The sequence below is a fragment of the Calonectris borealis genome, chromosome 3 (genome assembly GCF_964195595.1).
Source record: "Calonectris borealis chromosome 3, bCalBor7.hap1.2, whole genome shotgun sequence".
In the NCBI taxonomy this organism is placed as follows: domain Eukaryota; kingdom Metazoa; phylum Chordata; class Aves; order Procellariiformes; family Procellariidae; genus Calonectris; species Calonectris borealis.
The window spans coordinates 82,283,534-82,310,016 of record NC_134314.1 but is presented as its reverse complement, the minus strand read 5'-3'; the positions used below and the strand labels follow the sequence as shown (position 1 = coordinate 82,310,016).

The 26,483-nt window shown below is 45.2% G+C and overlaps 1 protein-coding gene across 1 annotated transcript in view; it reads right to left on the bottom strand.

The window, feature by feature from the left end:
* PGBD5 (piggyBac transposable element derived 5) overlaps positions 1-24,656 on the bottom strand; it is a 71,883-nt gene extending 47,227 nt beyond the window's left edge. Inside the window, exon 1 of the mRNA XM_075148140.1 lies at positions 24,206-24,656. Within this exon, the coding sequence (XP_075004241.1) occupies positions 24,206-24,644 (439 nt within the window). The 5' untranslated portion in view covers positions 24,645-24,656. The remainder of the gene's footprint in view (positions 1-24,205) is intronic.
* Positions 24,657-26,483: the final 1,827 nt, after the last annotated feature.

Here is a 26,483-nt window from a genome sequence, read left to right as displayed (position 1 = left end):
TAACATTTTCTTGCACTCAACCATCAGAGCAGATTGGCTGCTCCTGGCAGTCCAGCTGACACTAAGCATATCTAGCAGGTTAGAGACAACCATCAACATGCTGACTTCATACATCATCTGTAATACAGCTTTTGGTAGATCACAGAGCAGTTACATCCCTGGCTGTATGCACACAGCTGTGCGCATTTATGAAATAACTCTACAAAGCAGCATGGATAGTTTTATGTCAGCACAACTTCCATTACCAGCAGGGTGACCCTCATAGCTAAATCCCAGAAGGCTGCTTTGGGATGGTCCCATGGTGGGGGGCCCACACTAGCAACTTTTGCAGATGCAATCCACCCTCACATCTTTCTCTTCTGGGCTTCAGGTCTGTTCTAGTACAAACTGTTCACAAATACCATTACCTGCATGCAAGTTGCTCCTTTCCAGCAATATAAAATAAAAATCCACCTGTATAAGCATTAGCAGTATTTGATGCCAGGACCCTGCCTCCAAAGGGAGGGATTTTGTGTTTGAAGAAGGGAAAATAGCCTAGTATGTTTTCCAGGCAAATCATCAGGACATTTAATTTCTCCTTTGTAAATAAAAGTCAATAAGCAAGCGACCCAACTAATGAGATGCTGAAAGCCTTCACGTCAACTCCTGCATTTACATGCAACGCACATATGCCTCAGAAAAATGAACCTCTTGTTTTTGAGCAAGTCTCATGAGGAAATGGTTTTCTGCTTTGTTCAAAAATTGATTATTTAAAGAAAAAAAATCAACTGGAAATCCAGTCAGTTCAGTAAAGCGTTAGAAACAACCTTTTCATGCACAAACATTCATTTCAGTACAGAACCTCCCAATGATTCATCTCCATCCCACATGAGCTAAGGTAGCTACAGTACTGGTCTCTGCAATTGCTTTCTGGCAGCTACAGCCTCTTCCTGGAGAAGACAGAGAATAGTTGTTAGGGTAAGCACATAGTCCCCAAAGCCGTCAATGCTACTCCCCATGAACAAAACTAAGCACCTACTGCTGCACCCACTTGGGAGAGGGTGACTGGCAGGGCACTCTTGCTGCAGTCCAGCTAAAAGAGCTCAAAACCAAAATCTATCCAAGGAGGTTGGTGCCAGGAGCTCCATGGGGATGATATTCAGACTATTTTTCCAAACCTGCTTCCTTTGGGCTGTACCAGCCTACCTTGGATTTTACTGCTCTCTGTAGGAAAGCATGCCCATGCATTTCTAGGTGAGCTTCACAAACTGCCCAGTAAGGCAAGGTTTCTCTGCTGTTCTCACCCCAGACTGGGGAGGCAACTTTAGAGATAATAATAATAAAATAAATAAACACTTCAGTCACAGGCACCCTCATTTGAAGGCTGCACCATCTCTACCAGAGAAGATCATAACACATCTGGCATTTACACAGCTGCTTTTAGATCTGTAATTTTCCCACTTTATATTCTCCATGTTCCTCCCCAACACCCTCAAAAACCTTGGGACAAGCAGTTACAAACCACATGTTCCTTGCTGGTGCATTAGTCTTAGGAACAGATGAAAGTCTAAATATTTTCTTAGTACAGCTGAGAAGATGCAAGTGGATGTCATGTATTTGCAATCCTTGCTAGGGCCAGGGCTCCTTTACGCATGCTCAGTATCACTTTGTGCACTTTATATTTTCTTTTCGCTCTCTTACTCCTGCCCCTCTTGTCAGACCACCTTTTTCCATCCTTGTTCTGCCTGCCCTTAGAAATGGTCAGTGCCACTGGCTGTCTGAACATCTGTACTCGGAATAGCCAAGTGGCTGGAAAGTTCAATAAATTACTTCTATATACCATGCACATCCCTAATCCTCTTACCACATGCAGAATACATGACGCACTCCATAGCACTCCAATTGCTTAGGCTTCCTAGTAACTCTTAAAGACCCACAACTTCTTAGTTTTAAGAAACCAGAGCATTTCTTCAACAACAAAGTGTAAAAAATTAAAATGGAATCATCCGTGCAAAAAGGTGGATTTACTGGTTGTACTGCCTGTGTTAACTCCAGGGTGATGCAGACGTGTTTACAAACCACTGTACCCCCAGGGAAGGCTCGCAGAGAGCGAGCCAGAAGCAGAACTCGGAGTTAAACAGTGCAGTGAAGTCAGAGCGGCATCTAGAAATAGCAGTCCCTCAGCAACACAGCACTGCTCCTGCAACCTCTGCCCAGCTACTGTGTGCAGCCAGCATAACTGCTCAGCACCCAGCAGCCAGCTCCTGCCACGGCCCGCACCATGCTGCACAGCTGCCAGGGCACAAACAGGCAGGAACCAGGCAATGGAACTAGGTTTGCAAAGAAGAGCATCATGTGTCTTCCTCTACAGCCTTTCAGGAGAGATGCTTTGCTACTTTGGAGCCAAAGTCCATCTCCTCAAACACAGTCTTAGTATGCTGTACTCTGAGATCAGGCAAGGAAAAGATTTGAGGTCACCAGACAGGCATCTGGTAGCCATCCATCAGACCAGATCACAGCCACACTTGGAGACCATCTTCTCCACTCTTCTTGGGGGCTGCCAACATATGAACCAATAAAAGCTGAAAGACACTGTAGGATTTAATCACTGTAAGAACATACCTCAGCTCATAAAAGGAGGAAGTAGCTTGTATTTCTCGTTTTGGACCCAGCAGAAACAGAGGTTTCATACAGCAGAGATTTTCAAAGAACTACTTCATGGTGTGCTCACGTTAAAAAAAAAAAAAAGAAAAAAAAAAGGTGGTTGGTGATGAAATCTGGGTCATATTAAATAGTGGAGTGGAAGACAAAGCCAATAAATCTTTCTGATATATATAAAAACCAGGCCCAAACATCAGTTTCTTGAATCTGCAGGTATAATTATACAGGATGCAACTGCAAGGTAAATTTAAATTAGTAACATGGGAACAACCACTGCAAAGTGTGTCCTTCTGTTTGCAAACTGCCAAGCACTTCACGTTAAGGATTCCTACAGAGGCTTCTGGGCATTATCACAACAGAAATAATAGCTTCCCATTCTGTAACCACAGGGTTAGGACAAGATTAGGACATTTATAGCCCGAGACCTCAGTGACTGGAGCTTCACATTTCCTAGGTATATTCTTCCTCTTATAGAAGAAGTGTGCAGTCTTCACAGTAACGTTCAGAACAGATCTTTGGATTACTATACCAGAGCTAAATCCTACACGATTCGGAAAAATCTGTCTGGAACAAAAGCCTGTGACTGATTAGAGGCCATAGGCGGAGTCAATGGCACGCTTAAGGTAATGTTTTACCAACCTAGTAAGAAGGAAGTTTCTGAGTATGTTTTTTCCTCTATAAACCCTGGCTCCATGTCCTGTCCTGCATGCTGTTATCTACTTAGAGATTGATTTTCTTAAAGGGGAAAGATGTAAGCTGCTCTTTTCATATTAGGCTGGCTTATGATTTTATGATATGATGCAGAAGTGTATTTGCTCGGTGACAAGTAACTGGAAAAGTTCCCATTTGAATAAGGGCTGTGAATTCTGACTGCTGCTCAAAGAAAAAAGTGGTGCTTCCTTTCCAAACTGCCTGCCCACCAAGCCAGAGCAAATATTTCCTGAGTTCAGGAACTGGGAGCCAGCCTCCCTGAATGTTTTACTCTGTGACTGATATGCTCTGCTATCTTAGGCTAATCATATCATCTGTGCTTTTGGCTTATCTATGTCTCAGGCTGGCACTGGGACCTATGCCCTGTTTTGCTTTGCTCCAATCTGCACATTCCCAGCCTTCCCTGGCTGCTTGCTGTTATCCAACCCTGACCCTCCCCAGGCTCTACTTCTCTGCTGCTTTCCGCACCCTTCCTCCTGCATTTTTGAGACACTGCCATACCTCAAAGTTTCCTGTTCTCTTGGCATTTTGCTTAAGTTATGAGATGAGGCTTATGTTAGTATGAATTCTTCAAGTCTGCAACTGCTGTTTCTAAGGATACATGTTTTGAGACAAGGATTGGCTGTCAGATACAACAGGTGGTCAGCTGGGTCAGCGTTGGTTAGGAGTGTGTCCAACTGTATGTTATTCAGTTGTAAGTCACAGAATAAAGATCTGCACCTGTGCCTGGCCAGCCTGTGGCTGCTCAAAAAGAAAAATTAGATGTCCCAACCCCCTCTGGTTCCTGTTCCACTTCTCTCCCTTGCTCCTAAGCACTGGCCCATGTGAATTAACACCGTATTGACGTCTACATTCATACTTTCATACATACATCCTTTTTCCATTAAACCCTTTTTGGCAAGGAATACCTAATTAGCAGGTAAGCACAGACCAAATGCCATAACTACTGATGAAGGAGGTCTGCCGCTGGAGACTTTCCTCTTTCATTTTGAAGACAATGTAATGTTACATGAAAGTGTTGAAAAGTTGTATTCCCTGCCTCTTTTCCTACAATCCACAGGTATGAGCATGCCGCACCTACGCCCTCTTCAATCATTCTCAACATAATGGAAGAAGCATTCAAAATCTTGAAGTGTGGATTCAAATTCTGTGGGCTTAAAAACAAAACACCAAAAAGGTGATGTACACATTTCTGCGAGTGAGCAAAGGCAGAAATGTACTCTTCTGTATAGCCCAGCCAGCCCACCAAAATCAATTTAATTTCATAGCAGATGTGAAACAACTCGCATAGAGCTGCTGTTGCAAGTCCCTTTCTTGCCTTGGCCAGTCCCTGCTGGCAAGGAAGTGCCCAACATCTGTGTAGGACACATCAGTGTTTATCTAGCACCACAACATTTTCTACAAGGAAAACTCAATTCTCTAGATGCCTCATAGCCTCCACTTAAATAACAAACAACTGAGGGTTATTTAAGCAAGTCACTACTCTCACATGGCAAAACTCTTCTTCCCTTCATTGCTACTGACATCCAAGCATCTCTGCCTCTTTACCACTGTGTTTTCTAGAAAGCTGAGATCTTCCTTCATGCCCTCACTGAGACACTGCCTCAGTCAGTGTTCATTTATCAGAAACCACAGTGTCAACTTGCTCTCTGGGAGAGATCAGACTATGCTGCTGCTCCAGCCAGGGTAACAGCATTGCAGCTCTGGCGTCAAGAATGCTCATCTGTTTCCAAATCTTCTTTCATTTTCTGATTTGGTTTTTAAGTTCTCTTTGAATATGGAATCCCCCAGGAAAAGGACTATCTGAGAACCTCAAGTTTTGATTGCTAAGTCTCTCCCCACTCTTTTGGCTCTGTGTGCAGGAATAGCAAGGCAAATACAGAAGAAGAATACGTATCTCCACAGGGAGCCTCTTGCTTCCTAAGCTTTCCAGACTTCACTGCTAAACCTGGTTTTATATTATAGACAGATTTGCTCCTTTGCATTGCCCTTCCACTTCTTCTGCTTGTTGCTACGTTCACAAAGGTCTCTCATTTAAGCAACTTTTCTCTCCGTTCGTTCTTTATTTATGTGGACCGGCTCATAAAATAAAATTAAGAAAAGTAAGAGACCTGCTGCATCTCATTCAACCCCATCAGCTTCTTCCATCATCTCTGATGCGGCTCCTTTCCTCCTCACTAACTGTGGATGGCCCTGAATAGGTAGCATTTTCCCTTCCACATCAAGAATTGATTACATTCCTCCCTTAGGGCCAGATTCAACTAGGTCCTAAGTGCTATAACCCCTATCAATGTTTTAGTAGGAAGAAAAAGCCTTCAGATTATTAGCAAGGCTGGGCCTGGAGTTTTTATAACCTAGTGTCATCAAAACCTCAAGCCCGCTAGGCAAGCTAGAATGTTATTTATTTGGGGAGGAGGGAGAAGGGAGAGAGAAGACAGAGGAAGCAGGTGAACATACTGCTTTTCATCACAGCTAAATACTAGACCTGGGTCTGGTAGTACACCTGGCAGAGAGGCAAGCCACTTTACAGAAATTCTCTCTCTGGGCCTGAACTGAGCAGTCTGGCAGAGATGGACACAAATGACCACAGTCCTGCTTGCCAGGCACCGTCTGCTTGCCCACATATGAACTTCAGATCAAGGTCTTTTCATAGCCCCTAGTGCAGTGGTCTCCAACGTGGGGTGCGCCCACTCCAGGGAGTGCACAAGACAATCTATTGGAGTGCTGGAAGAAAGTATTTTTTTGTACTGTTAATAAATAAAATAAAATTTTTAAATAGTGTTTATTTCATCTGTATCTCATCTTTTTTAATTTCCATTTTTGTGTATGTTTTATAATGTATGTAGTATATTAGTACAGTAGTGCATGTATATAATTTATAAATAAGTAAATATACATAGATTGGGGGTACCTGCTCAAAAAACTTCTACTGATAAGGGTGCATGATCAAAAATATTTGGAGAACACTGCCCTAGAGTTCTTCAGCATTCAGGACTAAAGCAGCCTAGCAGACAAAAGCAGCCTAGCAGACACAATTCACCCTCACTTTAGCAGGGAGCTGAGTGCACGCTTGAATCCTATAAACTTTAGCTGATCTACCTGTAGGTTTTATACCAGTATAATCAGTTTGCTTTGAAAAGGAGTAATTTCCCCATGCTCCCCTAGAAAACTGTTCTTGTAAGAACAGGGGAGTGGTGGTATCAGTCAGAAGTACTTTTGCGTTGGCATAACAGTTTTCATGTCACACTGCTTTTCGCAATGTTACTGTACTATATCATTAAAGTAGTACCACATATGCATTTGTTTAATGCATCTCTGGATTCAAAGGATAATGTACTATATTAACATTCCTCAACACTCACCTTTGAGTTTTTTAATTTGTGTCACTCAAAAATCAAAAGGATGTTTGACAGTGTTGTGTTTTTCTCTAGTGGAAAGAAGATTTCAGAGCACACACTCATTGTGCAGTCAGCCATGCAAATTATTAATCCTATAAGCAAGACTGAGGCTGTAATATGCATAATGGTAGGAAAGGAGTGAAATGTCTTTTTATCATAAAAATCCTCTGTAGTCTCTCCTCCAACCCCATTGCCCTCCCTTCAGGGCCTTACGACTATCACTCAATAGATTCTGGTCGTTCTTCTCAAACCTTGGCAAGCAAATTGCAACTGATGTGTTCACACATCAAAACATGGGTTTTTCCTTTTGATCATGGATCTCAATGTTAGTTTCTACCACTTATATTCAGATCTGATGCCAAACTTATTACTGTTGTAAGTATATTAAATGTTTATTAAAAGCTAATTAAATGCTATGTTTAGGGAGCAATCCAGTCACGCAACTTGCCATTGAGTTTTAGGCATGTAACAAAGTCAGACACTTAAGCTCCTTGTATAGTCAAAGCAAACAGGTTGTACTTTTCAACAAACATCAGAAGGGATCTCTTAAGAAATTTTTGAGGCTACAGTTTGGGAGTTAACTGACAACACTAATCTCTTGCAGGGTCTCTTACGCTCCAGTCCAGCAGACAGCATTTGAGGCAGATACTCAACCCTAAGCTACAGTGATCAAATTATTCTTAGGCACTAGTGAAGTGCCTGGTTTTGTATATAATTTTATATACTTCAGTGTATATACAGTTATATACACTGAAGTGCCTGGTTTTGAAGTGAGATTATGCATGTTTCTTATAGCCCAGGGTTGCTCCAAACCAGTTAGTGGTACAAGTACTATAACGTCAAGTGATGCAGTCTGTACAAAACCAGGAATAACTATAAAAGAATGAGTAGCGAGAAGTGTAATACAGAGTCCTTAAAGACACAACAAAAGAGGCACTTAAAGACTCTGCTTAGAAGACGGAACTTTTTTACCTGAGTTTAAAAGCTTGCTTACTTTCTCCTCTCCCTTCTAAATTACAGACAAGGCAACTTACAATGGCTGTCTACACCAGTGGTCACAGAAAGCAAAACTTAAAATGTATCTGTGTGTCTCCTTTTTTTAGGAAGCATTCAAGCTCCACCGGTATGCAGAACAGTGAGTTTAGCTAGTCTCAAAGAGGGAAAGAAAAGCAATAGCCACACCGAAACTGCTTAAACAAACATAACATTTTGTTTCCATTACAGAAATTATCACTTGGTTTTGGCCACATCTTCCTGCCTCTAGAACCAATGTCTGAGGGCTAAGGTGCTCCAAGGTACACTGTACAAGTGAGGGAAGAACCAGACATAGGAGACCCACCCCCACCAATAGAGGTGAGGGAGGAGAAGGGAGAATATTACTTAAATACTTGCCGCAAAGAATTGGGCCCATTACTCAGTGCATTAGCCTCTAAACTTCCATTAGTCTCTTCTACTAGGCAGCAGGAGCACAGATGCATTCACACCTCAGTCCCAATAAAATGCTCACTCCAAACTCTATACAGGGGCAGCTGACACCCCCGAAGTGCAACCTTCATCCAAGCAGAAGGTTGATTAATCATGGGATAACCAAACCCGCAGATAAACGCCACTCCTATTAGATCTGAAACTCAAATTTTGTGGAGCTGCACACTGCATTGCTTCCAGCTTTTTAATGCAAAGATTGATGTTGTGGTGGGTGTGACAGTTGTTCACATACCACATCTCCTACGCATTCAGATCTGGAACATCAGCTGTAGCGGCTGTGGGTGAGCAGCGTGGTCAGGGGCATCTGGCCATCACTGTGTGTTAGAAGTACCAGCTGTCATCCTTATATGGCACTATGAACGCAAGAACGGGCAGAGTCTGGTTTCACATGGCCTTGTCTCTCGACATCAACTAGCTTTTTCATCGCAGGAGATGCTGTTAGAGCCTACAGGCTCTGCTCACTACAAATGTGCTGTCTAATAAGGACTGAACTCAAGCAAGCCATCTTTCAGCAAGAGCAATTCAAAAGGCTGTCACCTCCATCAGCTATTTTTGCATAAGGTAGGTGAGAACTCAATACCTGGAAGACCTTTACCTTCTCCTCCCACTGGAATGGATCTGGGCACATGGGGCAGAGCAAAACTGCAAAAAGCCTGGCTTACTAAGCAGCAAAATTTGAACAATGAACCCCTGCCCTGGACTACCTGCAATTTTAACAGGAACATTGGAGACACAGTGTCCAGCAGAGCCCAGAAGAATAAAAAAAGGAAGTTTCATAATGACTAAGAACATGATGTTAAAATGTGAAGTATTGGTAGGATCTATATTAAGATGTAAGAGAAACGTTCATTTTTATGACAGCAAAGGATTCTAGGAAGCAAAATACAATTAGAGAAACTAAATGCTGTAGCAGAGAAGAGCAGGTTAGGAAAAGGTTATAGTACAGATTAAAAGGATTCAGTAGAAATGGAAAGCTTCAAAGTAAAGTTTTGAACAGCTTTTGTTACACTTGTTTCTTGCTCCTTTTCTGATTAAAGTACTGTGCTGAAGCATTCCCCCTCTAGCTGCCCATTTCAGCTTAAAAAGAAAGAATCCCATCTCCCTTTTATCTTAGGAAGAAAGCTGACATTAGAACAATTCGTAGCGTACTGCTCGATGTCAAGCCCCTCCAGGTCAATACTCAAACCCCTTTTGAGTCAACCTTTCAGCAAAAGACCTGAAGAAAAGGCACCGTTTGTATTTTAACATTTCACTAACTCAACTGCAATATCTGCCCATAAAATGCTTATCAAATGTTTCTGCTTCAGCATACAATACAAATGGCTGCTTTTAGAAAGAAACTAATGCTCAGTTTCTTTTCATTGATTCAGGGAGTGATAGCCATCACCCAAAAAGAACAGAAAAAGATTTAAAACCTGGTACAGCATTAACAGTGTCAAGTCCATTTCATATTCCTAGAACAATTTCATATTCAGTACCCACTTTGACAATACCAATTCAAAAATATCCATAGCTAAATATTTTACACCCACCATCTGTCCCAGAGAGCAAATATGTGCTTGCACTGTAATTTGCACTTACAGAGCTCAATGTGATTTGTATTTACTCCAGTCTAGTGAGACTGTAGGATTAGGTACTTCTGGCTATAATCCCCCCTCTCTTAACCAGAAACATCTGTGCCTTGCACAGGAAGAGCCAAAAGGCTCTTTAACCAAATAAAATGGGGATGGAGGGGAAGAAGGAGGAAGTGAGGCCAGCGCCATTTTCAGGACACAGAGATTCATGATAACCTAGGTGTGATTCCGCTGTCAAGGCAAGCATTTTGCCTTCCTTTTCAAGGCAACTAATGAGGTTCATTAGAGAATAAGTTTCATGAGTTTGAGGAGAGGACACCAGAAGCTGCAATACCCGTGGCAGAGACAAAGACATAAAAAATTAAAATCTTACTTTTAATTGTTTAGTACATATTTTTGTTTCTAATCCTGAAACACTAAAAGCCCCATATCAAGAACCTAAGTGAATCCAAGTTCAAGGTAACACATTGAGCTGAGAAAACAAAGACTTTCAAATAGAAATAAGAGAGTTGGTGACTTCAAACTTGTTACTCTGATCTCAATACTCCTCAAAGACTGAATAGATTTTGGAGGAAAGACTAATCAAGGACATCAAGACAAATGCAGAGCATTTGTATCATAGACAGGTCACCTTAGAATTTATTTTAGTGGGTAAGCTTCCAAGATATTACTTACAGGATAGTTGAATTTATCTGTTCTGTTTCTAGCTAGGTACTTGTTAATCATCAGCAACAGGGATAAGTAAGAGTATTAATGTCTCCTCTTTACCCAGATCCTTGACTGAGAGAGGAGTTGTCTGGATGAAGGTAGGTGATTTCTGGAAAGAGATTGTTTCATTTATTACTAGAACATTGAACTAGAACAAGTGTATGATCAAGACACTAACAGGCAATGCTGGGCTGATCATCCTACTAGATAGTAGCTGGATTTGCTGGCCAAAATAAACCTGAAGAGGAGTATATGCAACAGGAAAAAAAGGGCAAAGTCATGCACTTACAGACCAATAATGAGAATTTTTTCTCTAATTATCTGCTCAAATCTCATATTGCAGAAAACTGATGCACAACTGACTTCTAAAACAGTGGTTTTCTAGGTAGCGTTAGGCAGGTTTTTAGTTATCTTTAGTGGAGAAAGTGACATATTAGCACCTTTGAACAGGAACTATAAGACCTTACTTGGAACTCTGTGCAACTTGCCAACAAAAAGTTGATCCTACACTGGGAAAGATAGAGAACTACTACTAGAAGAAGTAGAGGTGTATTCTTGCAAGGGAAGACTGTGAAGAAACCAGTTACTTTCTCATTTTTAGCCAAGGGGAAAAAAATAAAGAAGCAAATCTCTTCAATATACTTGAGGCAAATATCAGGAAAAGAGAAGACCTAAGTGCCAATAATACTCTTTGCAAGATGAAATAATTTTGCAATGCTCACAAAGCAGTGAAGAAACAACTTTCTGATACCCAGTCCATGAATTGGAGAAACATGGAGTAGATACTCAGTTGTCCTTTCTTGCCAAGACATCTGTTACATGGTCAACAGTTATTGCAGACATCTGGACTATGACTTAGCTGGGCCTATTCCAGACCTGTGCCTGTCTTCCTCCACATACCCATCCTCATGGTCTATAGCGGTCTGTGTTGGCATTCAGTTGCAAGGAGGCTTTTCATACCTCACAAGAGTTCTGGATGAAGGCAAGTACAAACCTAGGCACCACTGGATGGAGGCATTTAGTTGCTGCATCAAAGTGCAGTATTGCTAATCTCACAAGTATTTGGGTAGTGTTGTATCAGGCATCCCTGGCATAACAAGATTAGTGTTTTTAATGTACAGAAGGAAGTTCACAATTAGTCATTTGTGTAGAGATACAAGATTCGTGGACACACAACTCATTACCATAGAAGTAAGAGTGAGAACACTACTTTAAGTAACAGTCAAGTGTGCCTGGGCCACTACACTGGGGTGAAGGGAAGGAGGGAGTTGCACCTTAACAGAGCAGGAGGCCTTCTGTGAGCACACAGCTCCTTCCCACAAGCTATACAGCTTTCTCCCTGCTCTCAAAGCTGAGGCAGGAGGTGCAAGTGGCAAGCTTTTTGCAAAGCACTCCAACATACAACTTGCTACTAAGCAGCTTCCCTAGTGTTTGCATTTATCTTAACCAATCTAAAACAGAGGAGAAGAGCGCTGGAAGGGATCTCAGTAAGGCCTTTAGTCCAGGCCTGTATCCCCCCATTCAGCACACATACTGGGTGTCAGTCTATTACAACAGGTTAGCGACACTTGTTCTTAGGTTTCCAGTGATACACCCCATGACTTCTGCAGCACTGCACTGTCTGAGAGTTTCTATCATGTCTGGTTTAATTATCCATCAATTCAAATTACACCTGTTATTCCTTATATTCAGTTTACAGAGCAAGAAGGCAGATAATTACCTTTCCTACAGTAACCTTTACTTATCCATATGGCCGCTTAGCTTGAAAACAGAATACTGAAAGGTGGTGCAGTTGGTAGATTTTCTGCTTCTCGGTCCTTTCTCTTCACATTCGACTATTTGCTTCTCTCCTGGGTTGATGACCCAGACTACCTCTCCTAAATGGCAAGCCAGTCTCATTGCAAGTCTTGTACACTCTTCTGTTTAAATATCTGGGGAGGATGTTTGCCTTTTCACATGATACTGAGTCACATTTGTCTGGTGTTCAGCTTCAACCTCCAGTTTCTTTTCCACCTAAACAGTTCTTCCCCTTCCCCTCCATTTTCCACTTGTGCTGTTAGTCACTGCTGCCTTCACACTAAGCATTTCTCTCTTGCACCGTGCCCCTTTTTCCCTCCTGGGCTACTTCAGGTTGTCAAGAACCTTGCAAATTCTCAGCCTGTCTTCCAGTGCAAATGGAGTCCCTCCCAACTTCATGTTATCTGAGAGTTTAATAAACAAATTCAGTAAGTCCACCACCATTCAGCAAGGCAGTTTCAAATTCTCATCAAATAAAAAAAAAAAATTCTTCCATCAGAACATTTACGTTTTTGCCAAATCTTTACACAACATATTTTTGGAGATACTGGGCCAGACCTTGTCGAATTCAAATGGGGACAGAAACAGACATTTGCAGTAATGACAATTTTAGTGAGAATACCTGACAGGGACTAGATTGTATTTACTCAGTCAGATGTTTCTGCATCTGCCTGCTTCTCTCCCTCATATGTTTTAATCTCTGCAAGAAGGTGTTTGTTGCAACAGATACAGTGTAACACAAGGCAGAGTACGAAACTCAGAGGTAATAATGCAGAGATGGCTCCTGCCTCAAGAAGTTGCCTCTGATCCATTATAGGAAAGGAGGAGGTAAGTCTGACGGGGAACGCGGTGACCATGGTGGACCTCCGCAAGGCTCAGGTAGCTCCTAAGTACGCACAGCCTCTCCAGGTGCCAAAACCACCACAAGCTGGTACCTTGTTTCCTACACGAGAAATAAACAGCAAAGGTAATTTGAACCAAAAGGTACCTGCAGGGCACCTATGAAACAGAAAGGTAATGGGAAGAGAGCGCTATCCCCCAGTTGCTCTACGGCAGCAGCCAGGCTCTCCACGGCTGAGGGGAGGGCTCGCTACCAACAGCCCGAGCTGTAAGGAGAGGCAAAGGAGAGCCCAGAGCAGGCGGGAAGTGGTCTGTAAGAGCGGCCCAAACAAGCAGCGTCAAATTCCTTCTCAACGCCTCTTTTGTGGAAAACACATTACAGAAAGTCATGGCTTTTGCCAAAGAGTTTGTTTCAAGGAGCTGCTGTCAGTGCCCCAGGGGCACTACCAGGCCCGACTGTCCCTGCCCGGCCCCCCCTGGCCCAGGACTCCATTGCAGCCCCTGGGGCCGTCAGTCCCTGACCTGGCAATGCCCCAGCAGGGCTGGTCTCCAGCTCCCCACAGCCCTGCCCTGCCCGGCCACGGGCTCTGCCCAGCCATGGGCCCACATCCCAATCTGGCCTCGGTCTGTCCCCAGGGAGATGCCCCATGCCCAGGGCTGGTGCTGCCCCAGTGCCCCGCTCATGGCTGGGGCAGTGGGACAGGCCCTGGCTGCCAGCCCTGCCCTGACAGACCCCCATGGGGAGCCCCCATGGCGCCCAGACACCAGGGAGCCCCTGGGCCCCATGGGGCACAATGACAGAGGGCTCCTGTTTGGCAAGCTGTTTTAGACCCTCTCTGATGTCAGTTTAAGTGTGAGTCATTACCCAGTAGTACAGAAGCAGATGAAGAAAGGCCTTTTTTGAGAGGGTCATTCCTTATTTATCAAGTACAACCCCTTCAAGTGGAAAAAGCAGGACGTTGTTTACTCCAAAACCCATCACTCTTTTTCCAGTGGGGGAGATTCATGATACGTTTAAAGCTGCCTCTCTTCCTTAGCCTTAAAAGAAAGAGAGACTATTTACAGCAATGTTAGCACCATGAAAGTAGCTACAGATCACTCAAAGGCACTCCAAGCCTTAGTGCTTAATTTCTTTTAATCTCAATGTCAATGACAAGAGGGAATTAATGCAGATCTCACAAGAATAAACCTTCAGACGTATTTTACTTCATCTCAAACCAACCAAGAACTACGTAACAGGACAAGTTTATAAGTAAGGAATAACTATGATGGCCAAGAAATGAGGAAAAGTCTTCAGTTTAAGGAGGTCTTCTCATTTAGTGATCCCATTCAGGAATACAGTCCAGCAAGCTAGAAGCCCTTTGAAAGGCTAAATAAAAATTTATATCCACATATGTATTTATATCCCTAACGCAACATATCCAGCATGACAGATGTAAGAGCATCTTACATTTTTCAAGATCATCTTGGGAATCTCTTGCCCCAAACCAAAGGTGGTTCATTTTCGCTAGGTCACTGCAGCACGTGAAGGTTTACGAACCACCACCCTTGCCCTCTGGGGAAGGCTGGCCCCTCTCTTGCCTTACAGTCCAGTTTTCCCTGTACTGGGGCAGAATAAGTAAAACCAGATCTCCACTCCAAATGCCATAAGCCATATGCATAAGTGCATACAAACATGAGTTCCAATACATATAACCTCTTCAAAGTAGTTTTTCTGGGCATGAACTGACAAGATTGCCAAGCCCTGTATCAGCAGGGCTTGTATCACCACTGCCCTAGCCCTGTATCAGCAGGGTGCATCCAGCAGCAGATAGCACTGTGACATCAATGGCAATAGCCACACGCCCACAGCTGCATGCTGACCTCAGACTGCATTACTGCAAGTGCTACCCACCGGGAAGTTAGCCAGCATCTACCTTTCAAGAAAAGCAGAGATGACTATAGACACTGGTGTATTGGGTTTGCATGGCAAGGTTTTGGTAGTGGGGAGGCTACAGGGGTGGCTTCTGTGAGAAGCTGCTAGAAGCTTCCCCCATGCCCGACAGAGCTAATGCCAGCTGCCTCCAAGACGGACCTGCCGCTGGCCAAGGCCGAGCCCATCAGTGACGGTGGTAGTGCCTCTGTGATAACGTATTTAAGAAGGGAGGGGGGAAAAACCTGGGCAACTGTAGCTGGAGAGAGGAGTGAGAATATGTGAGAGAAACAACTCTGCAGACACCAAGGTCGGTGAAGATGGAGGGGGCCAGAGCAGAGATCCCCCTGCAGCCCGTGGTGAAGACCATGGTGAGGCAGGCTGTCCCCCTGCAGCCCGTGGAGGTTAACGGTGAAGCACATATCTAACTGCAGCCCGTGGAGGACCCCACGCCAGAGCAGGTGGATGCCCAAAGGAGGCTGTGACCCCATGGGAAGCCCGCACTGGAGCAGGCTCCTGGCGGGACCTGGGGACCCGTAGAGAGAGAGGAGCCTGCGCTGGAGCAGGTTTGCTGGCAGGACTTGTGACCCCATGGGGGACCCACACTGGAGCAGTCTGTTCCTGAAGGACTGCACCCCGTGGAAGGGACCCATGCTGGAGCAGTTTGTGAGGAACTGTAGCCCGTGGGAAGGACTCACATTGGAAGAAGTTTGTGGAGGACTGTCTCCTGTGGGAGGGACCCCACGCTGGAGCAGGGGAAGAGTGTGAGGAATCCTCCCCCTGAGGAGGAAAGAGCAGCAGAGACAACGTGTGATGAACTAACCCCAACTCCCATTCCCCGTCCCCCTGTGCCACTCGGGGGGAGGAGATAAAGAAAATCGGGAGCAAAGTTAAGCCCGGGAAGAAGGGAGGGGTGGGGGGAATGTGTTTTTAAGATTTGATTTTATTTCTCATTAACCTACTCTGATTTGATTGGTAATAAATTAAATAAATTTTTCCCCAAGTCGAGCCTGTTTTGCTCGTGACAGGAATTGCTGAGTGATCTCCCTGCCCTTATCTCGACCCACGAGCCTTTTGTTGTATTTTCTCTCCCCTGTCCAGCTGAGGAGGGGAGTGATAGAGCAGCTTTGGTGGGCACCTGGTGTCCAGCCAGGGTCAACCCACCACAACTGGATAGTCAAACTTTCGATAACAGTGAATTTCATAAGTAACTTAAAAAAAGAAAGATGTTCTCATTTTTTGCTCCAATTTAATCTTTCATACACACCCACCTCTCTGCCATATGTAATCAGAAATGAATCACAGTTATAATAGCAGCTGCTTTAAGTCTTTTTTCTGCTTTTTCTTCACTAGAAATAACACTTCCATTTATGCCCACTGATGGGCTCGCTGTATCTTTTAACTCAGTTCAGTAATCTTCCTGTCCAACGCACAGCTAATTCCTCCCATCCATACAGACATAAATGATATTCTTTGCTTCTGTGTCTCCTGTGTATTCCTCTCTGACATGATTTTTGCATCCTTACAGTGTGCCTCATCGACTACACTTCAGTTTGCCCAGTTCTCAACTGCACAGCTACAGCTTTATATTGCTTGCTAAATAGAAGTTGCTTGGTTTTGTTCTTTGTCCTCCTTAATGGCAAATATAGTTTGTCAACACAGGTCATGTGAATCCCTCATGCTGTTCAAGAAAGCAGAATCGAAAGCATGTTTTCTATCATGCGCCATTAATACCAGTTGCCTTCACAGAAAATTAGGAGATAATCCAGGAGTAACTTATACAGAGCCAAAATAAGCTAAGGAGCCTTCCGAGCCTATTTCCCTGTACTCCCTCAATCAAAGAGCTCTGGCTTCATTTTTAAAAGACCCACTGGGTTATGTGTCCATTCATTTTCAGATAGAGCCAGTGACTGATTAGCATCCTGTTCATTAAGGAATACAAAGTAAGAGCTTGGATAAGCTCCTAGAAAGGATGCCTTGCCACAAGGAAGTGAGATGTCAAATGCTAGTATTCTCATGCATTTGTCTTAGCCATGCATTCCTTTTGAGTCTATATCTGTTCTGTTTTCTAATAACATGCTCAATTTTTGGCAGTATTCGGAAGGATGAGATATTTTAGGGATTATATTACACTGACCTCTAGATAAGATGTGTAGCTGTATCCATGATTACCTTCCCTTTGGGAAGCACCTTGTATTTCCAAACTGTTAAATCCGTCTACTCCAAAATTTTGGAAGCTTGAGCACAGGCGGGAAACAAAACATCTCCATGAATAAGCACACCTAAGAGAAATTTCCAGTTTCTTATAAGTCTATGGCATCCAGGACAGCTTCCTGTGACCTAGCAGTCTATACAGAATTAGCAAGTCAACTCCACTATTAGCATCCTCATTAGACTCAGCAGAGAGGCTCATTTCCTCTCCAGGTTGACTTAAAGGTATGCAGACAAGGAAATTGTTTGCTGTACTGTTTCTCTGATGTGGACAAAAGGACATGAGTAGCTGTAGGAACTAATCTACTTCTTTTAAATGACCCCATCAATAGCTGCAAGGGGAAAAGACTCATTTTATGCAGTAACAGATCTAGGAGTAAATATGCTTTTTCTCTGTAAAAGGCTAGACGGTGTCTATGGAGAAGACCTTGATCTGCACTGCTTATAGACTTTCATGTCTCAAGTACTGACTAAAACTGGTTCTCTGTATAAAAGCAGAGAAGAACATTTTTTTCCATGAAGTTTATCAACACTAGGTTACCCCCCAAATGCGTGTTTAATAGTAGAGGTATGGGCAAGAGAAGGAAGGGAACACAGATAGCGAAGTTGCACTAAATTTTAGAATCAATAAGGCCGTCATGTCGGGCACTTGATTCACTTCAGTGATGATAGAAGCAAAAAGTGTGCTCTAAACCCAGTAAAACCACCTGAAAAGCACATTTAGATTTTGTAAGATGCATAAGATAGTAAGCCTTTGCATAATTCACTTATTTAGCAAAACTTCAAACCTTTAAGTCATCCTATAAAGGATGCAAATTAGTAGTAGTGTACATCTTTGTGATGTATTTATCATATCTTCCTAGAAGTGTTGTGATGCTGTCATTATAAGTAATTTCTGCTTAGAATGCAAGAACAGACTATAGATACACATTTTTTTTCCCAATATTTTCCATGGTTATGCAAGTCAAAAGCAGCTAAATTCTCTGATGACATAAGTAAGCAAGAACAAGTCACATCAGTGGCACTTTATCCACTTAACAGTCAGAGAATTTGGCCCAGATATTTCTGAAGCAGAATCTGCCATAAGCAACTAAGTAGCTTTTGTAGCTTTTCTTCCACCTCTGGAATCTTTAAGTATTAACCTCAATCTAATAAGACTAAAGCCTTCAGATCCTATTCAGGACTTGAAACAAGATCACCACCACATGTTAGATGGTGGCCCTCTTTTATGGCCCAGCCTGATCCAAGAGCTCTTCCTCCAGGCTCCCTGCTGCTGGAATGCTGCCTTTTCATCTGCCTTTCCACACTCTTGGGAAGAGTATGTGCATTGGATCTCCCCTATATCCTGCAAAGACTTTCCAGAACTCTCTGCCCAGTTACAATTATAGCTATTCAAGTAACAGCTAAAAGCCTTTCTCCCTTTACCTGTATCACTTTCCTTTCCTTTGATTATTTACCTTTAACTGAATTGTTTAGCTCTGCTAAAACTATTTAGAACACAGGTCAAACAAACAACTCCATGCTATATCAATATATATTGTATTGTATGATTCACTGGAGACTAACTTGAAGGAACTAAATTAATTTTCCTTATTTAACATTCATAAAATAACACCACTACTGAAAAAAATCCAATCAGCTGACATGCAAACAGACACTTTCTTAAACATAAGAAAAACCTTTTTTACTGTGAGGGTGGTCACAACCTGGAATTTAAAGCTGTGCCTTGCTTCCTTGACTTTAGCTGGAACATGAAGGCTCATTTCATCTCTCAGATTCATCTTCTACACCTTGTGCAGAAGATCATCTCTCACGTGGCAACCGTGATGGAATAAATGACAGTTTCCCATAACCTGGTCTTTCTGGAAAAGAACATTCTCATTAAAAAAAAGATTAAAAACTACTTTAAATATTCCTTTAAACCTCCTCAAGGTGACAAGGAGAGCCTGATTGCTAGACATGGTCTATGCAACTTCTCCCTGAGCGTATGTGTTCTACTGGAGTGTGTTCTTCAAAGATGGTAACTTATGGCACATTTAGTGTTTTACAGAAATTTTCCAGAAATCCATAAAAAGCTAGTTACACTCTCTAAATGCAACTTGAAGAGGAGCTGCTATGCTCTTTCAGCTCTTTCAAGGAACATTCTTGTCCTCAGGTCTAGGCTTAAGAATAGGGTTTGGAGGGCACAGAAAATGAAGAAAATAGTAGCACCGATTGGCTGTAACTTCAAGGACTTCGGCATTATCTTTTGCTCAGACTTCCCTGCTATTGCTGCCACCCTAAAACATTATCCCTACCAACAGAAAGTGCTCTTACATCTGAGGTCCAATTTTCTGGTTGCTGAACTATATGGATATAGAAAGCATTGGTCCCTAGGAAGAGAACGCCAGCTACCTCAATTCAGGAACGTCAAGCTGCGGCAATACCAGGATATTTGTACCTTCTAAGACCCTCCACGAAGAAAGACCAGAACCAATAGTGCCTCTATCTGTTACGGAATGTTCCCTGGCCAGATTACTGAGCTAACAAGGAAAGGCACCACCCAGAGCCGCACCACTCTTGAAGGAAGGAAGAACAATTAAGTCTGAGGCAGGAGCGACCAGAAATGAAGGGTTTATGTTGAGTTACTGGCACTTACTAGCTTTCACTAAAGTAATAATAGATGCTCACTTGCTCTCTCCATTTCAATTATGCTTTGCCTATCCTAGAAGCAATATGTTCTCTTATTCTTTCTGCACTTCCACAACTAGCTCTGTCCTGCCCTCAGAGGAAGGGAAGCCAGAGGAGCCCCAGCTATGCCTCCTTTCAGAATTAAAGTCCTGTTTGGGCAGAGGTCAGACCTCCTTTCCTAGAAGCCTATCTATTTGTATGTTCACCTCCCAACAAATCAATTTTCCTTCCCCTTCACAGCGAGGTTTGGAGAGAATGAGAAGGGAGGTGCCAAAACATAACTGCATTCAACATTTGATGATGGATGCCATCATCCTTTTAAACACACATTTACCTACCCATGGACCTGGCTGTAGCCAGGCACTCTTTGTGAAGGGAAGGCATTTCACCAACTGCCTCCAAGACCACCTATCCATTACTCATATCCCAGTACCTCAGAACTCACATTACTGGTTTGATATTTGTGACAGGCACTTGAGCTCCCTTGTTTCCTCAACCTATTTTAATCAGAACTACACAGTGCCACTAGTTACCAGTTTAAAAATCAGGGCATCACAATATGGTTGGGATTTTTCTCAGCAACTAAAGAGAATGATTTCACAGAGTAGCTTAACTGGAAATAACACGAAGTGCCAGCAAGCCATCTGTTCTAACCTCTGTGTTAAAGTTATTTTGGATTTCCACAAAGGAAGTCAGGTAAAGCTATTCATGGGTTTTTTTCCCCTCCAGAGTGTCTAAGCATCCACTATTTTTATTAAATGGAACAGTGTCCTGGTTTCGGCTGGGATAGAGTTAATTTTCTTCCTAGTAGTTGATATAGTGCTATATTTTGGATTTAGTAGGAGAATAATGCTGACAACACACTGATGTTTTAGTTGTTGCTAAGTAATGTTTACATAGTCAAGGACTTTTCAGCTTCCCATGCTCTGCCAGGTGCACAAGAAGCTGGGAGGGGGCACAGCCAAGACAGCTGACGCAAACTGGCCAAAGTGATCTTCCATACCGTATGACATCATGCTCAGCATATAAACTGGGGGGAGTTGGCCAGGGGTCAGCAACCGCTGGGCGTCAGTCAGTGGGTGGTGAGCGGCTGTGTTACTTGGTTTTTTCCCCCCTGCGTTTTGTTCCTCTCTCTCTCTCTCGTTGTTTTACTTTTCATTACAATTTTTTATTATTATTATTATTATTATATTTTATTTCAAGTATTAAACTGTTCTTATCTGAACCCACAAATTTTCTTACTTTTGCTCTTCTGATTCTCTCCCCCATCCCACTGGGGGCGGGAGAGTGAGCAAGCTGTGTGGTGCTTAGTTGCTGACTGGGGTTAAACCATGACAAACAGAAACAACAATAACTGGAGATCCCTGAAAAAGGGGCAGAAAACAAAAGTTGGGGACACAAGCAGCACAGTGGTACATAGCAATGCCATCCAGTCACTTCTCTCCTGACACAGAAGTCAATCCAGATCTTTCCCAGTTTGTCAGAACCCGCCACACAGGCAAGGCAGGTGTCACCACAAACACATGCAGTACCTGACTGCAGATTGAGGACATACTGAACCATCTAACACAGCCAGCAGCCTCTAGTACATTTTTGAGATGAAGTATCAGTTAGCCTGTCTGTGCTCAGGACTAATTCTAGGGATGGATACAATACTTTAAGACATCAGTTTAATATTGAGGCTGGGGAGGGAAAGGCAGTATTAAGTAATTTACTCAAAAAAAAATTTTAAAAAAAGAAAAAGAGGAAGTGATAGTATTTGCTAGTTAAAAAGACCAGAAGAGTTTTGTAAGTGGCTCTTCATTTTTTTTCTTGGGAGCTTTAGCTCATTCTCATTAACTAACTTAAATGTTTTTCTCCTCCACATCTTCCCTTTCATGAAGGAGCAGTCTCCCAAACCGAACAGCTTGACACTAGGTTTGATCCTAGTCTGATTCAAAGATTTATTTCCAGCATTGATGTAGCTGGAATGTTTCATGAGACTTCAGTCCACAAGGACATTTGTCTTCTGGCATCAGATGATGTCAAGCACTTGCCAGTAGGATTCTTCTGTTGAGATTTTGACCAAAAGGCTGCACTCGAAACTTTCGGTGCTAACCCAAATTTTATCTCAGTCTCATGAAAACCTCTTCCTTTTAAGCTCAGAACCTAGAAAGAAAGGATTCTTACATCCAACACATCTGCACTGAGTATACGGTTTTCTTGGTGCTCTGTGTCTGACCCTGCATTTCTTGCTTGTACTCCATTAGTGACTGAAAGATGTGCTGTCAGGGACAGCTGTCTTCACCTCAGTGGAGACTTTTTCCTCAGCAGGTATGGATCCAAACTCTTGGGTCAGAACAGTGTCCAATGAAGTGACAATGGTGCCAGTACAAGTATGCTTAGTGCGACTCCAATTATGATACATGCATGGTCTAAAACCAGTCGATCTATAAACTAGAATTATAGGAGCTTAGTTATATCCAATGCTTGGAATTTGAGAAGTCAAAAAAACCCATATGACAGAGGGTACATGTTTCATGCATATCAAAGCACAACACTAACTGAACTTCAGCCAAACCAAATCACCATGCTATGAACAGCATGCAGCATCTATCATCATCATCACGATCAACAGAATGAAAGGGCAGCAACAACCTCTTCTCCATCTATTACTAGGAGGAAATATTCACAGCAATACCCATACACCTTCCTCAAGAGACATGTGCATCTATTTCTGACAACCATAAATCAGACTACTTTATTTCAAAGGAAATATGAATTCCTGAATTAATAGGTCAACTTAATTATTTTCCAAACCAGCATTAAAACGCTAATCCCAGTTCCATCTATGTCAAAATGGATATTACTATACAGTAACGATATGAAGAAATAAGCCAGCAAAGGCAGAGAAATTAAGTGATAATTGATGCTGAAATAGCATCACACCATGAAGCCTATAGTCTAGAACCTGATCTTAGATATGCTTATGAATAAGAATCATCAATAAAACTTGCAGAGTTCTTTAAAAAGGCACATCAGCTGGATATTTAAGTATTTTACAGTATCTAGCTATTTCTAGCGGTAGACGCAACTTCTATTTGCACATCCGTCAGAGGCATGACAGAACTTTCTCTGGGCTCCAGTGCTAGCTCCACCTTACTCCCCCATCCCAAGCTGCTTCCTCAGATAGGTTTCTACCTGTCCCACTGCACAAATTTCAGCACATTACACCAAGTCTAGCAGCACTCTTCTGCATTTACCTTTCCATAGCAAAATGAAGGAATTAAACACTACACACACACAAAAAAAAAAAGTAAAGACAAGCAACCTTAAAACAGGCAAGCTATCAGCTCAGTTGAGGATGACAGCAGCCATCACATCCTGTTCTGAGATGCAAATGTTTTATTTCACATCCCAGCTCTCCATAACTATTAATCTTTTTTAGCAAAGCCTTGCTGCTACACAGTCAACTAGGTTGTTGAGGCCTGCGGACAGATATGTTATAATGGCTCCCCAGGAAAACCAGTGGTGCAACTTGCTACGCAAGCCAGCCCACAGAGATCTCAGTCCTGTGCGCTGCTGCTGTATGTCATGTCGTGTCAGTTCACCACTCTCTCGGTGTTCACTCTGGCCAAAAGCCATGCAAGAAGGGCTAAGGTTAGGGACGGCAGCACAGAAAGCCTTGCAGCCAGAGGGAATCCCATTCCCAGAGTCCTTCTGCATAGCACACAGCAGGTCACCTGCATCTCCCACACCCGCGGCTTTCCCCACCTGTAAGCAGGGACGAGGAGCCACCTGCCACACCAGAGCACAGGCAAACACGGGGCCTGCGCGGCGCACCCTGCTCCGGGGGGAGCCTGCCCGCTTCCCGCGGGAACCCCCGGGGCTGCTGGCGCTCGGGGCACCGCTACAGCGCCGGGGAGGGGATGCCAGTGACTAAGCACACGCGGCCTCCCCTCGCCCTCCCGCTCACTGCCTCGGCCAGGCTCTCCTCGCACTAGCGCGCCCGGCCCTGGGCATCACCGGCCTGACAGCAGGGCCCTTGCCGGGAGGGCACCGGGCAGGAGGCACCTGCCGTCCCCCCCGAGGCACCAGCCCAGGCCGACAGCCGGGCCCGCAGGGGCTTCCCTCCCCGGCGCCACCGGGCACGGCTGCGCCGCGACCCAGGCCTCGGCGGCGCGCTCCGGGTACCCTCCGCGGGCACACCCGCTCCCAAGGGCCGCCCGGAGCTGCCCGGCCCCGCCGCCCCCTGCCCCGGCAGCCCGCCCTCCGCGTACCGCTGCCATCCTTGAAGTGAGGGGGTGGGACGTCTCGCAGCGACCGGGTCCAGCCCCCCTTCTCCGCTTCCTCCTCCTCCTCTTCCTCCTCCATAGGGCCGGGACCGCCCGGGACGGCGCTGCCTCCGCCGACCTGCCGCTGCCGCCGCCGGTCCGCCGGGGTGGCCGCCGCCCTGGGAGCGCGGCGCCGGGCCACCCTGCCCCGCGGGCCCGGCCCCTCCGGGCGCCCCTCGTCCTCCTCGTCGTCCTCCTCGTCCTGTGAAGAGGCGGCGGAGCGGGAGTCGGCCGAGGTGCTGTAGAAGGGGTTCCCGCTGCTGTCCTGGCCCGACTCCCCGAAGACGTCGTCGGAGATCTGCAGGCTCTCGTAGCGGGAGCGGGCCGCCTCCAGCAGCGACAGCGCCTTCCTCCGCGCCGGCCCGCCGCCGCCCTCCGCCATCATCTCGGCCGCCGCCAGCAGCCGCCCGCGCTCCCCTCGGCCCGGTTCGGCCGGGTCCTGCGGCCGCAGGCAGCAGCCCAGCAGCAGGAGCGGCTCGGGCACGGCGACGGGCAGGCAGGGAGTGGGGGGAGCCCCGCTACCGCCGCCGCCGGGGCTGAGCCCTGCCTCCCGCTCCCGCCCGCACCACCCGCCCCTGTGTGTGTGCAGGGACATGGGGGGAAGGAGCCAGCTCAACATCTCCAAGTACCACATCCAGCCAATTACCGCGGCAGTCCGCGCCCGGGAGGTGGGGTTATATGGGCGCCGCGGGCCAGCGCGGGCCGCCCACCGCCCGGCCCCGCCGCCCGCCGCCGCTCCGCCCATTTAAAACCACAGCGCCGGCTGCGGCGGGGCGCCGCTGCGCGCCGCCGCCGGAAGGGGGGTCCCTGCGCCGCGCCCGGCCCCCGGCCCCCGGTCCCCGGCCGGAGCTGTCCGCCCGCCCGCGGTGCTGGAGCCGGGCAGGGCAGAGGCAGGAGCGTTGGCCTCGCTGCCTGCAGGCCCCTCAGTAGCGCCCGGTGCGCGGGACGAAGGGCTCCCGCGGGCAAGAGGCCGCCGGCGGGGGCTGGCTGTGGGGTCCGCCCGCAGCTGGGGCCTCCCCAGGGAGGAGAAAGGCGCTGAGGTGGGGGCTGGGTGGGTCGGGGCCTCGACGGCGTGGCCGTGGCCAGCTCGTCGTGACTTTGCGGCCGGCGGGGGAGTGTGAGCAGGGACGTGGCAGTCGGGGCCCTGATATCGCTGCCCCAAAATAGGGCACGGAGTTCCAGCGATGGGGCAGCCCTCGAAGCAAAGTGGGGAAGGTGCTGGAAGCCAGGTGCTTGCCAGCTGCTGGGCCTGCCACCCGGCTTGGGCTCCGGGGAGGCTTTGTGTGGGCCTGGGGTAACGCGCATGCTCCTGCCCATTGCTGGATCCAGCACTGAGCACGCTGCAGGTGTGGGGCTGAGTGCCTGCAGCGTGTGGCTTGGTTTCTTGGGTGAGTATGGTGTGAAGAAACCATTCTTCCAGAATCGCCACTGATTTAAAAGCAATATGGTGGCACAAGAAAAACGAGGGAAGGGAAAATACCCATGCCCTGACTGGGTTAGTTAAACATGATTCAGAAGTATCCCTGGAGTAATCTAAGGATTTCGTACAGCAGCTGAAGCCCCTGGTTGTGCAGCAGTCAGAACAGTCTGTCTGATGTTACAGGAATGTTTGAAATCTCTGATCAAGGTTTATTATTATTACTATTGGCATCCCACTGTGCTGGTTACTGTACAAACGCTCATTAAGAAGACAGTCCCTGTGTCCCTTCTCGACGACAGCGATAGCAACTATTGAGCCTACCCTTTCACGGTAGTGCTTTCAAAATAAATATTAATCAGATTCTGTGCATTGATTGTATGCAACTGAGGGGGGACATATTATTTGCATTTTTTGATGCAAACCTTCAGTGTAGGTTGATCTGAACATCTGTTAGTGCTACAGATCTTAGAAATTTTATAATAATGTTTCTGGCTTTTAAAAATGAAGATTAATGTCCTTCTGATGATTCTCAAGGACTTTAGCACAACCTGGAATATGATAAAAGCTGGACTGTGTATGTATTTTAAAGTCCAATCTTATGTTCTATTCAGATATTTTTAAATTGCAATGACTTCATTAAAACTTTAAAGTTCTATGTAGTGCATACAGCCAAATTCAGAGAAAAGAATCCATCTCCTGTGCATCCTTAAGCAAACAGAAAAACCCAGTGTAATTTGAGGGGTGAGATTTAAGCCATATTTCTACTTCGAAAAATCTCATAAGTGTCTTATTGATTATATTAAA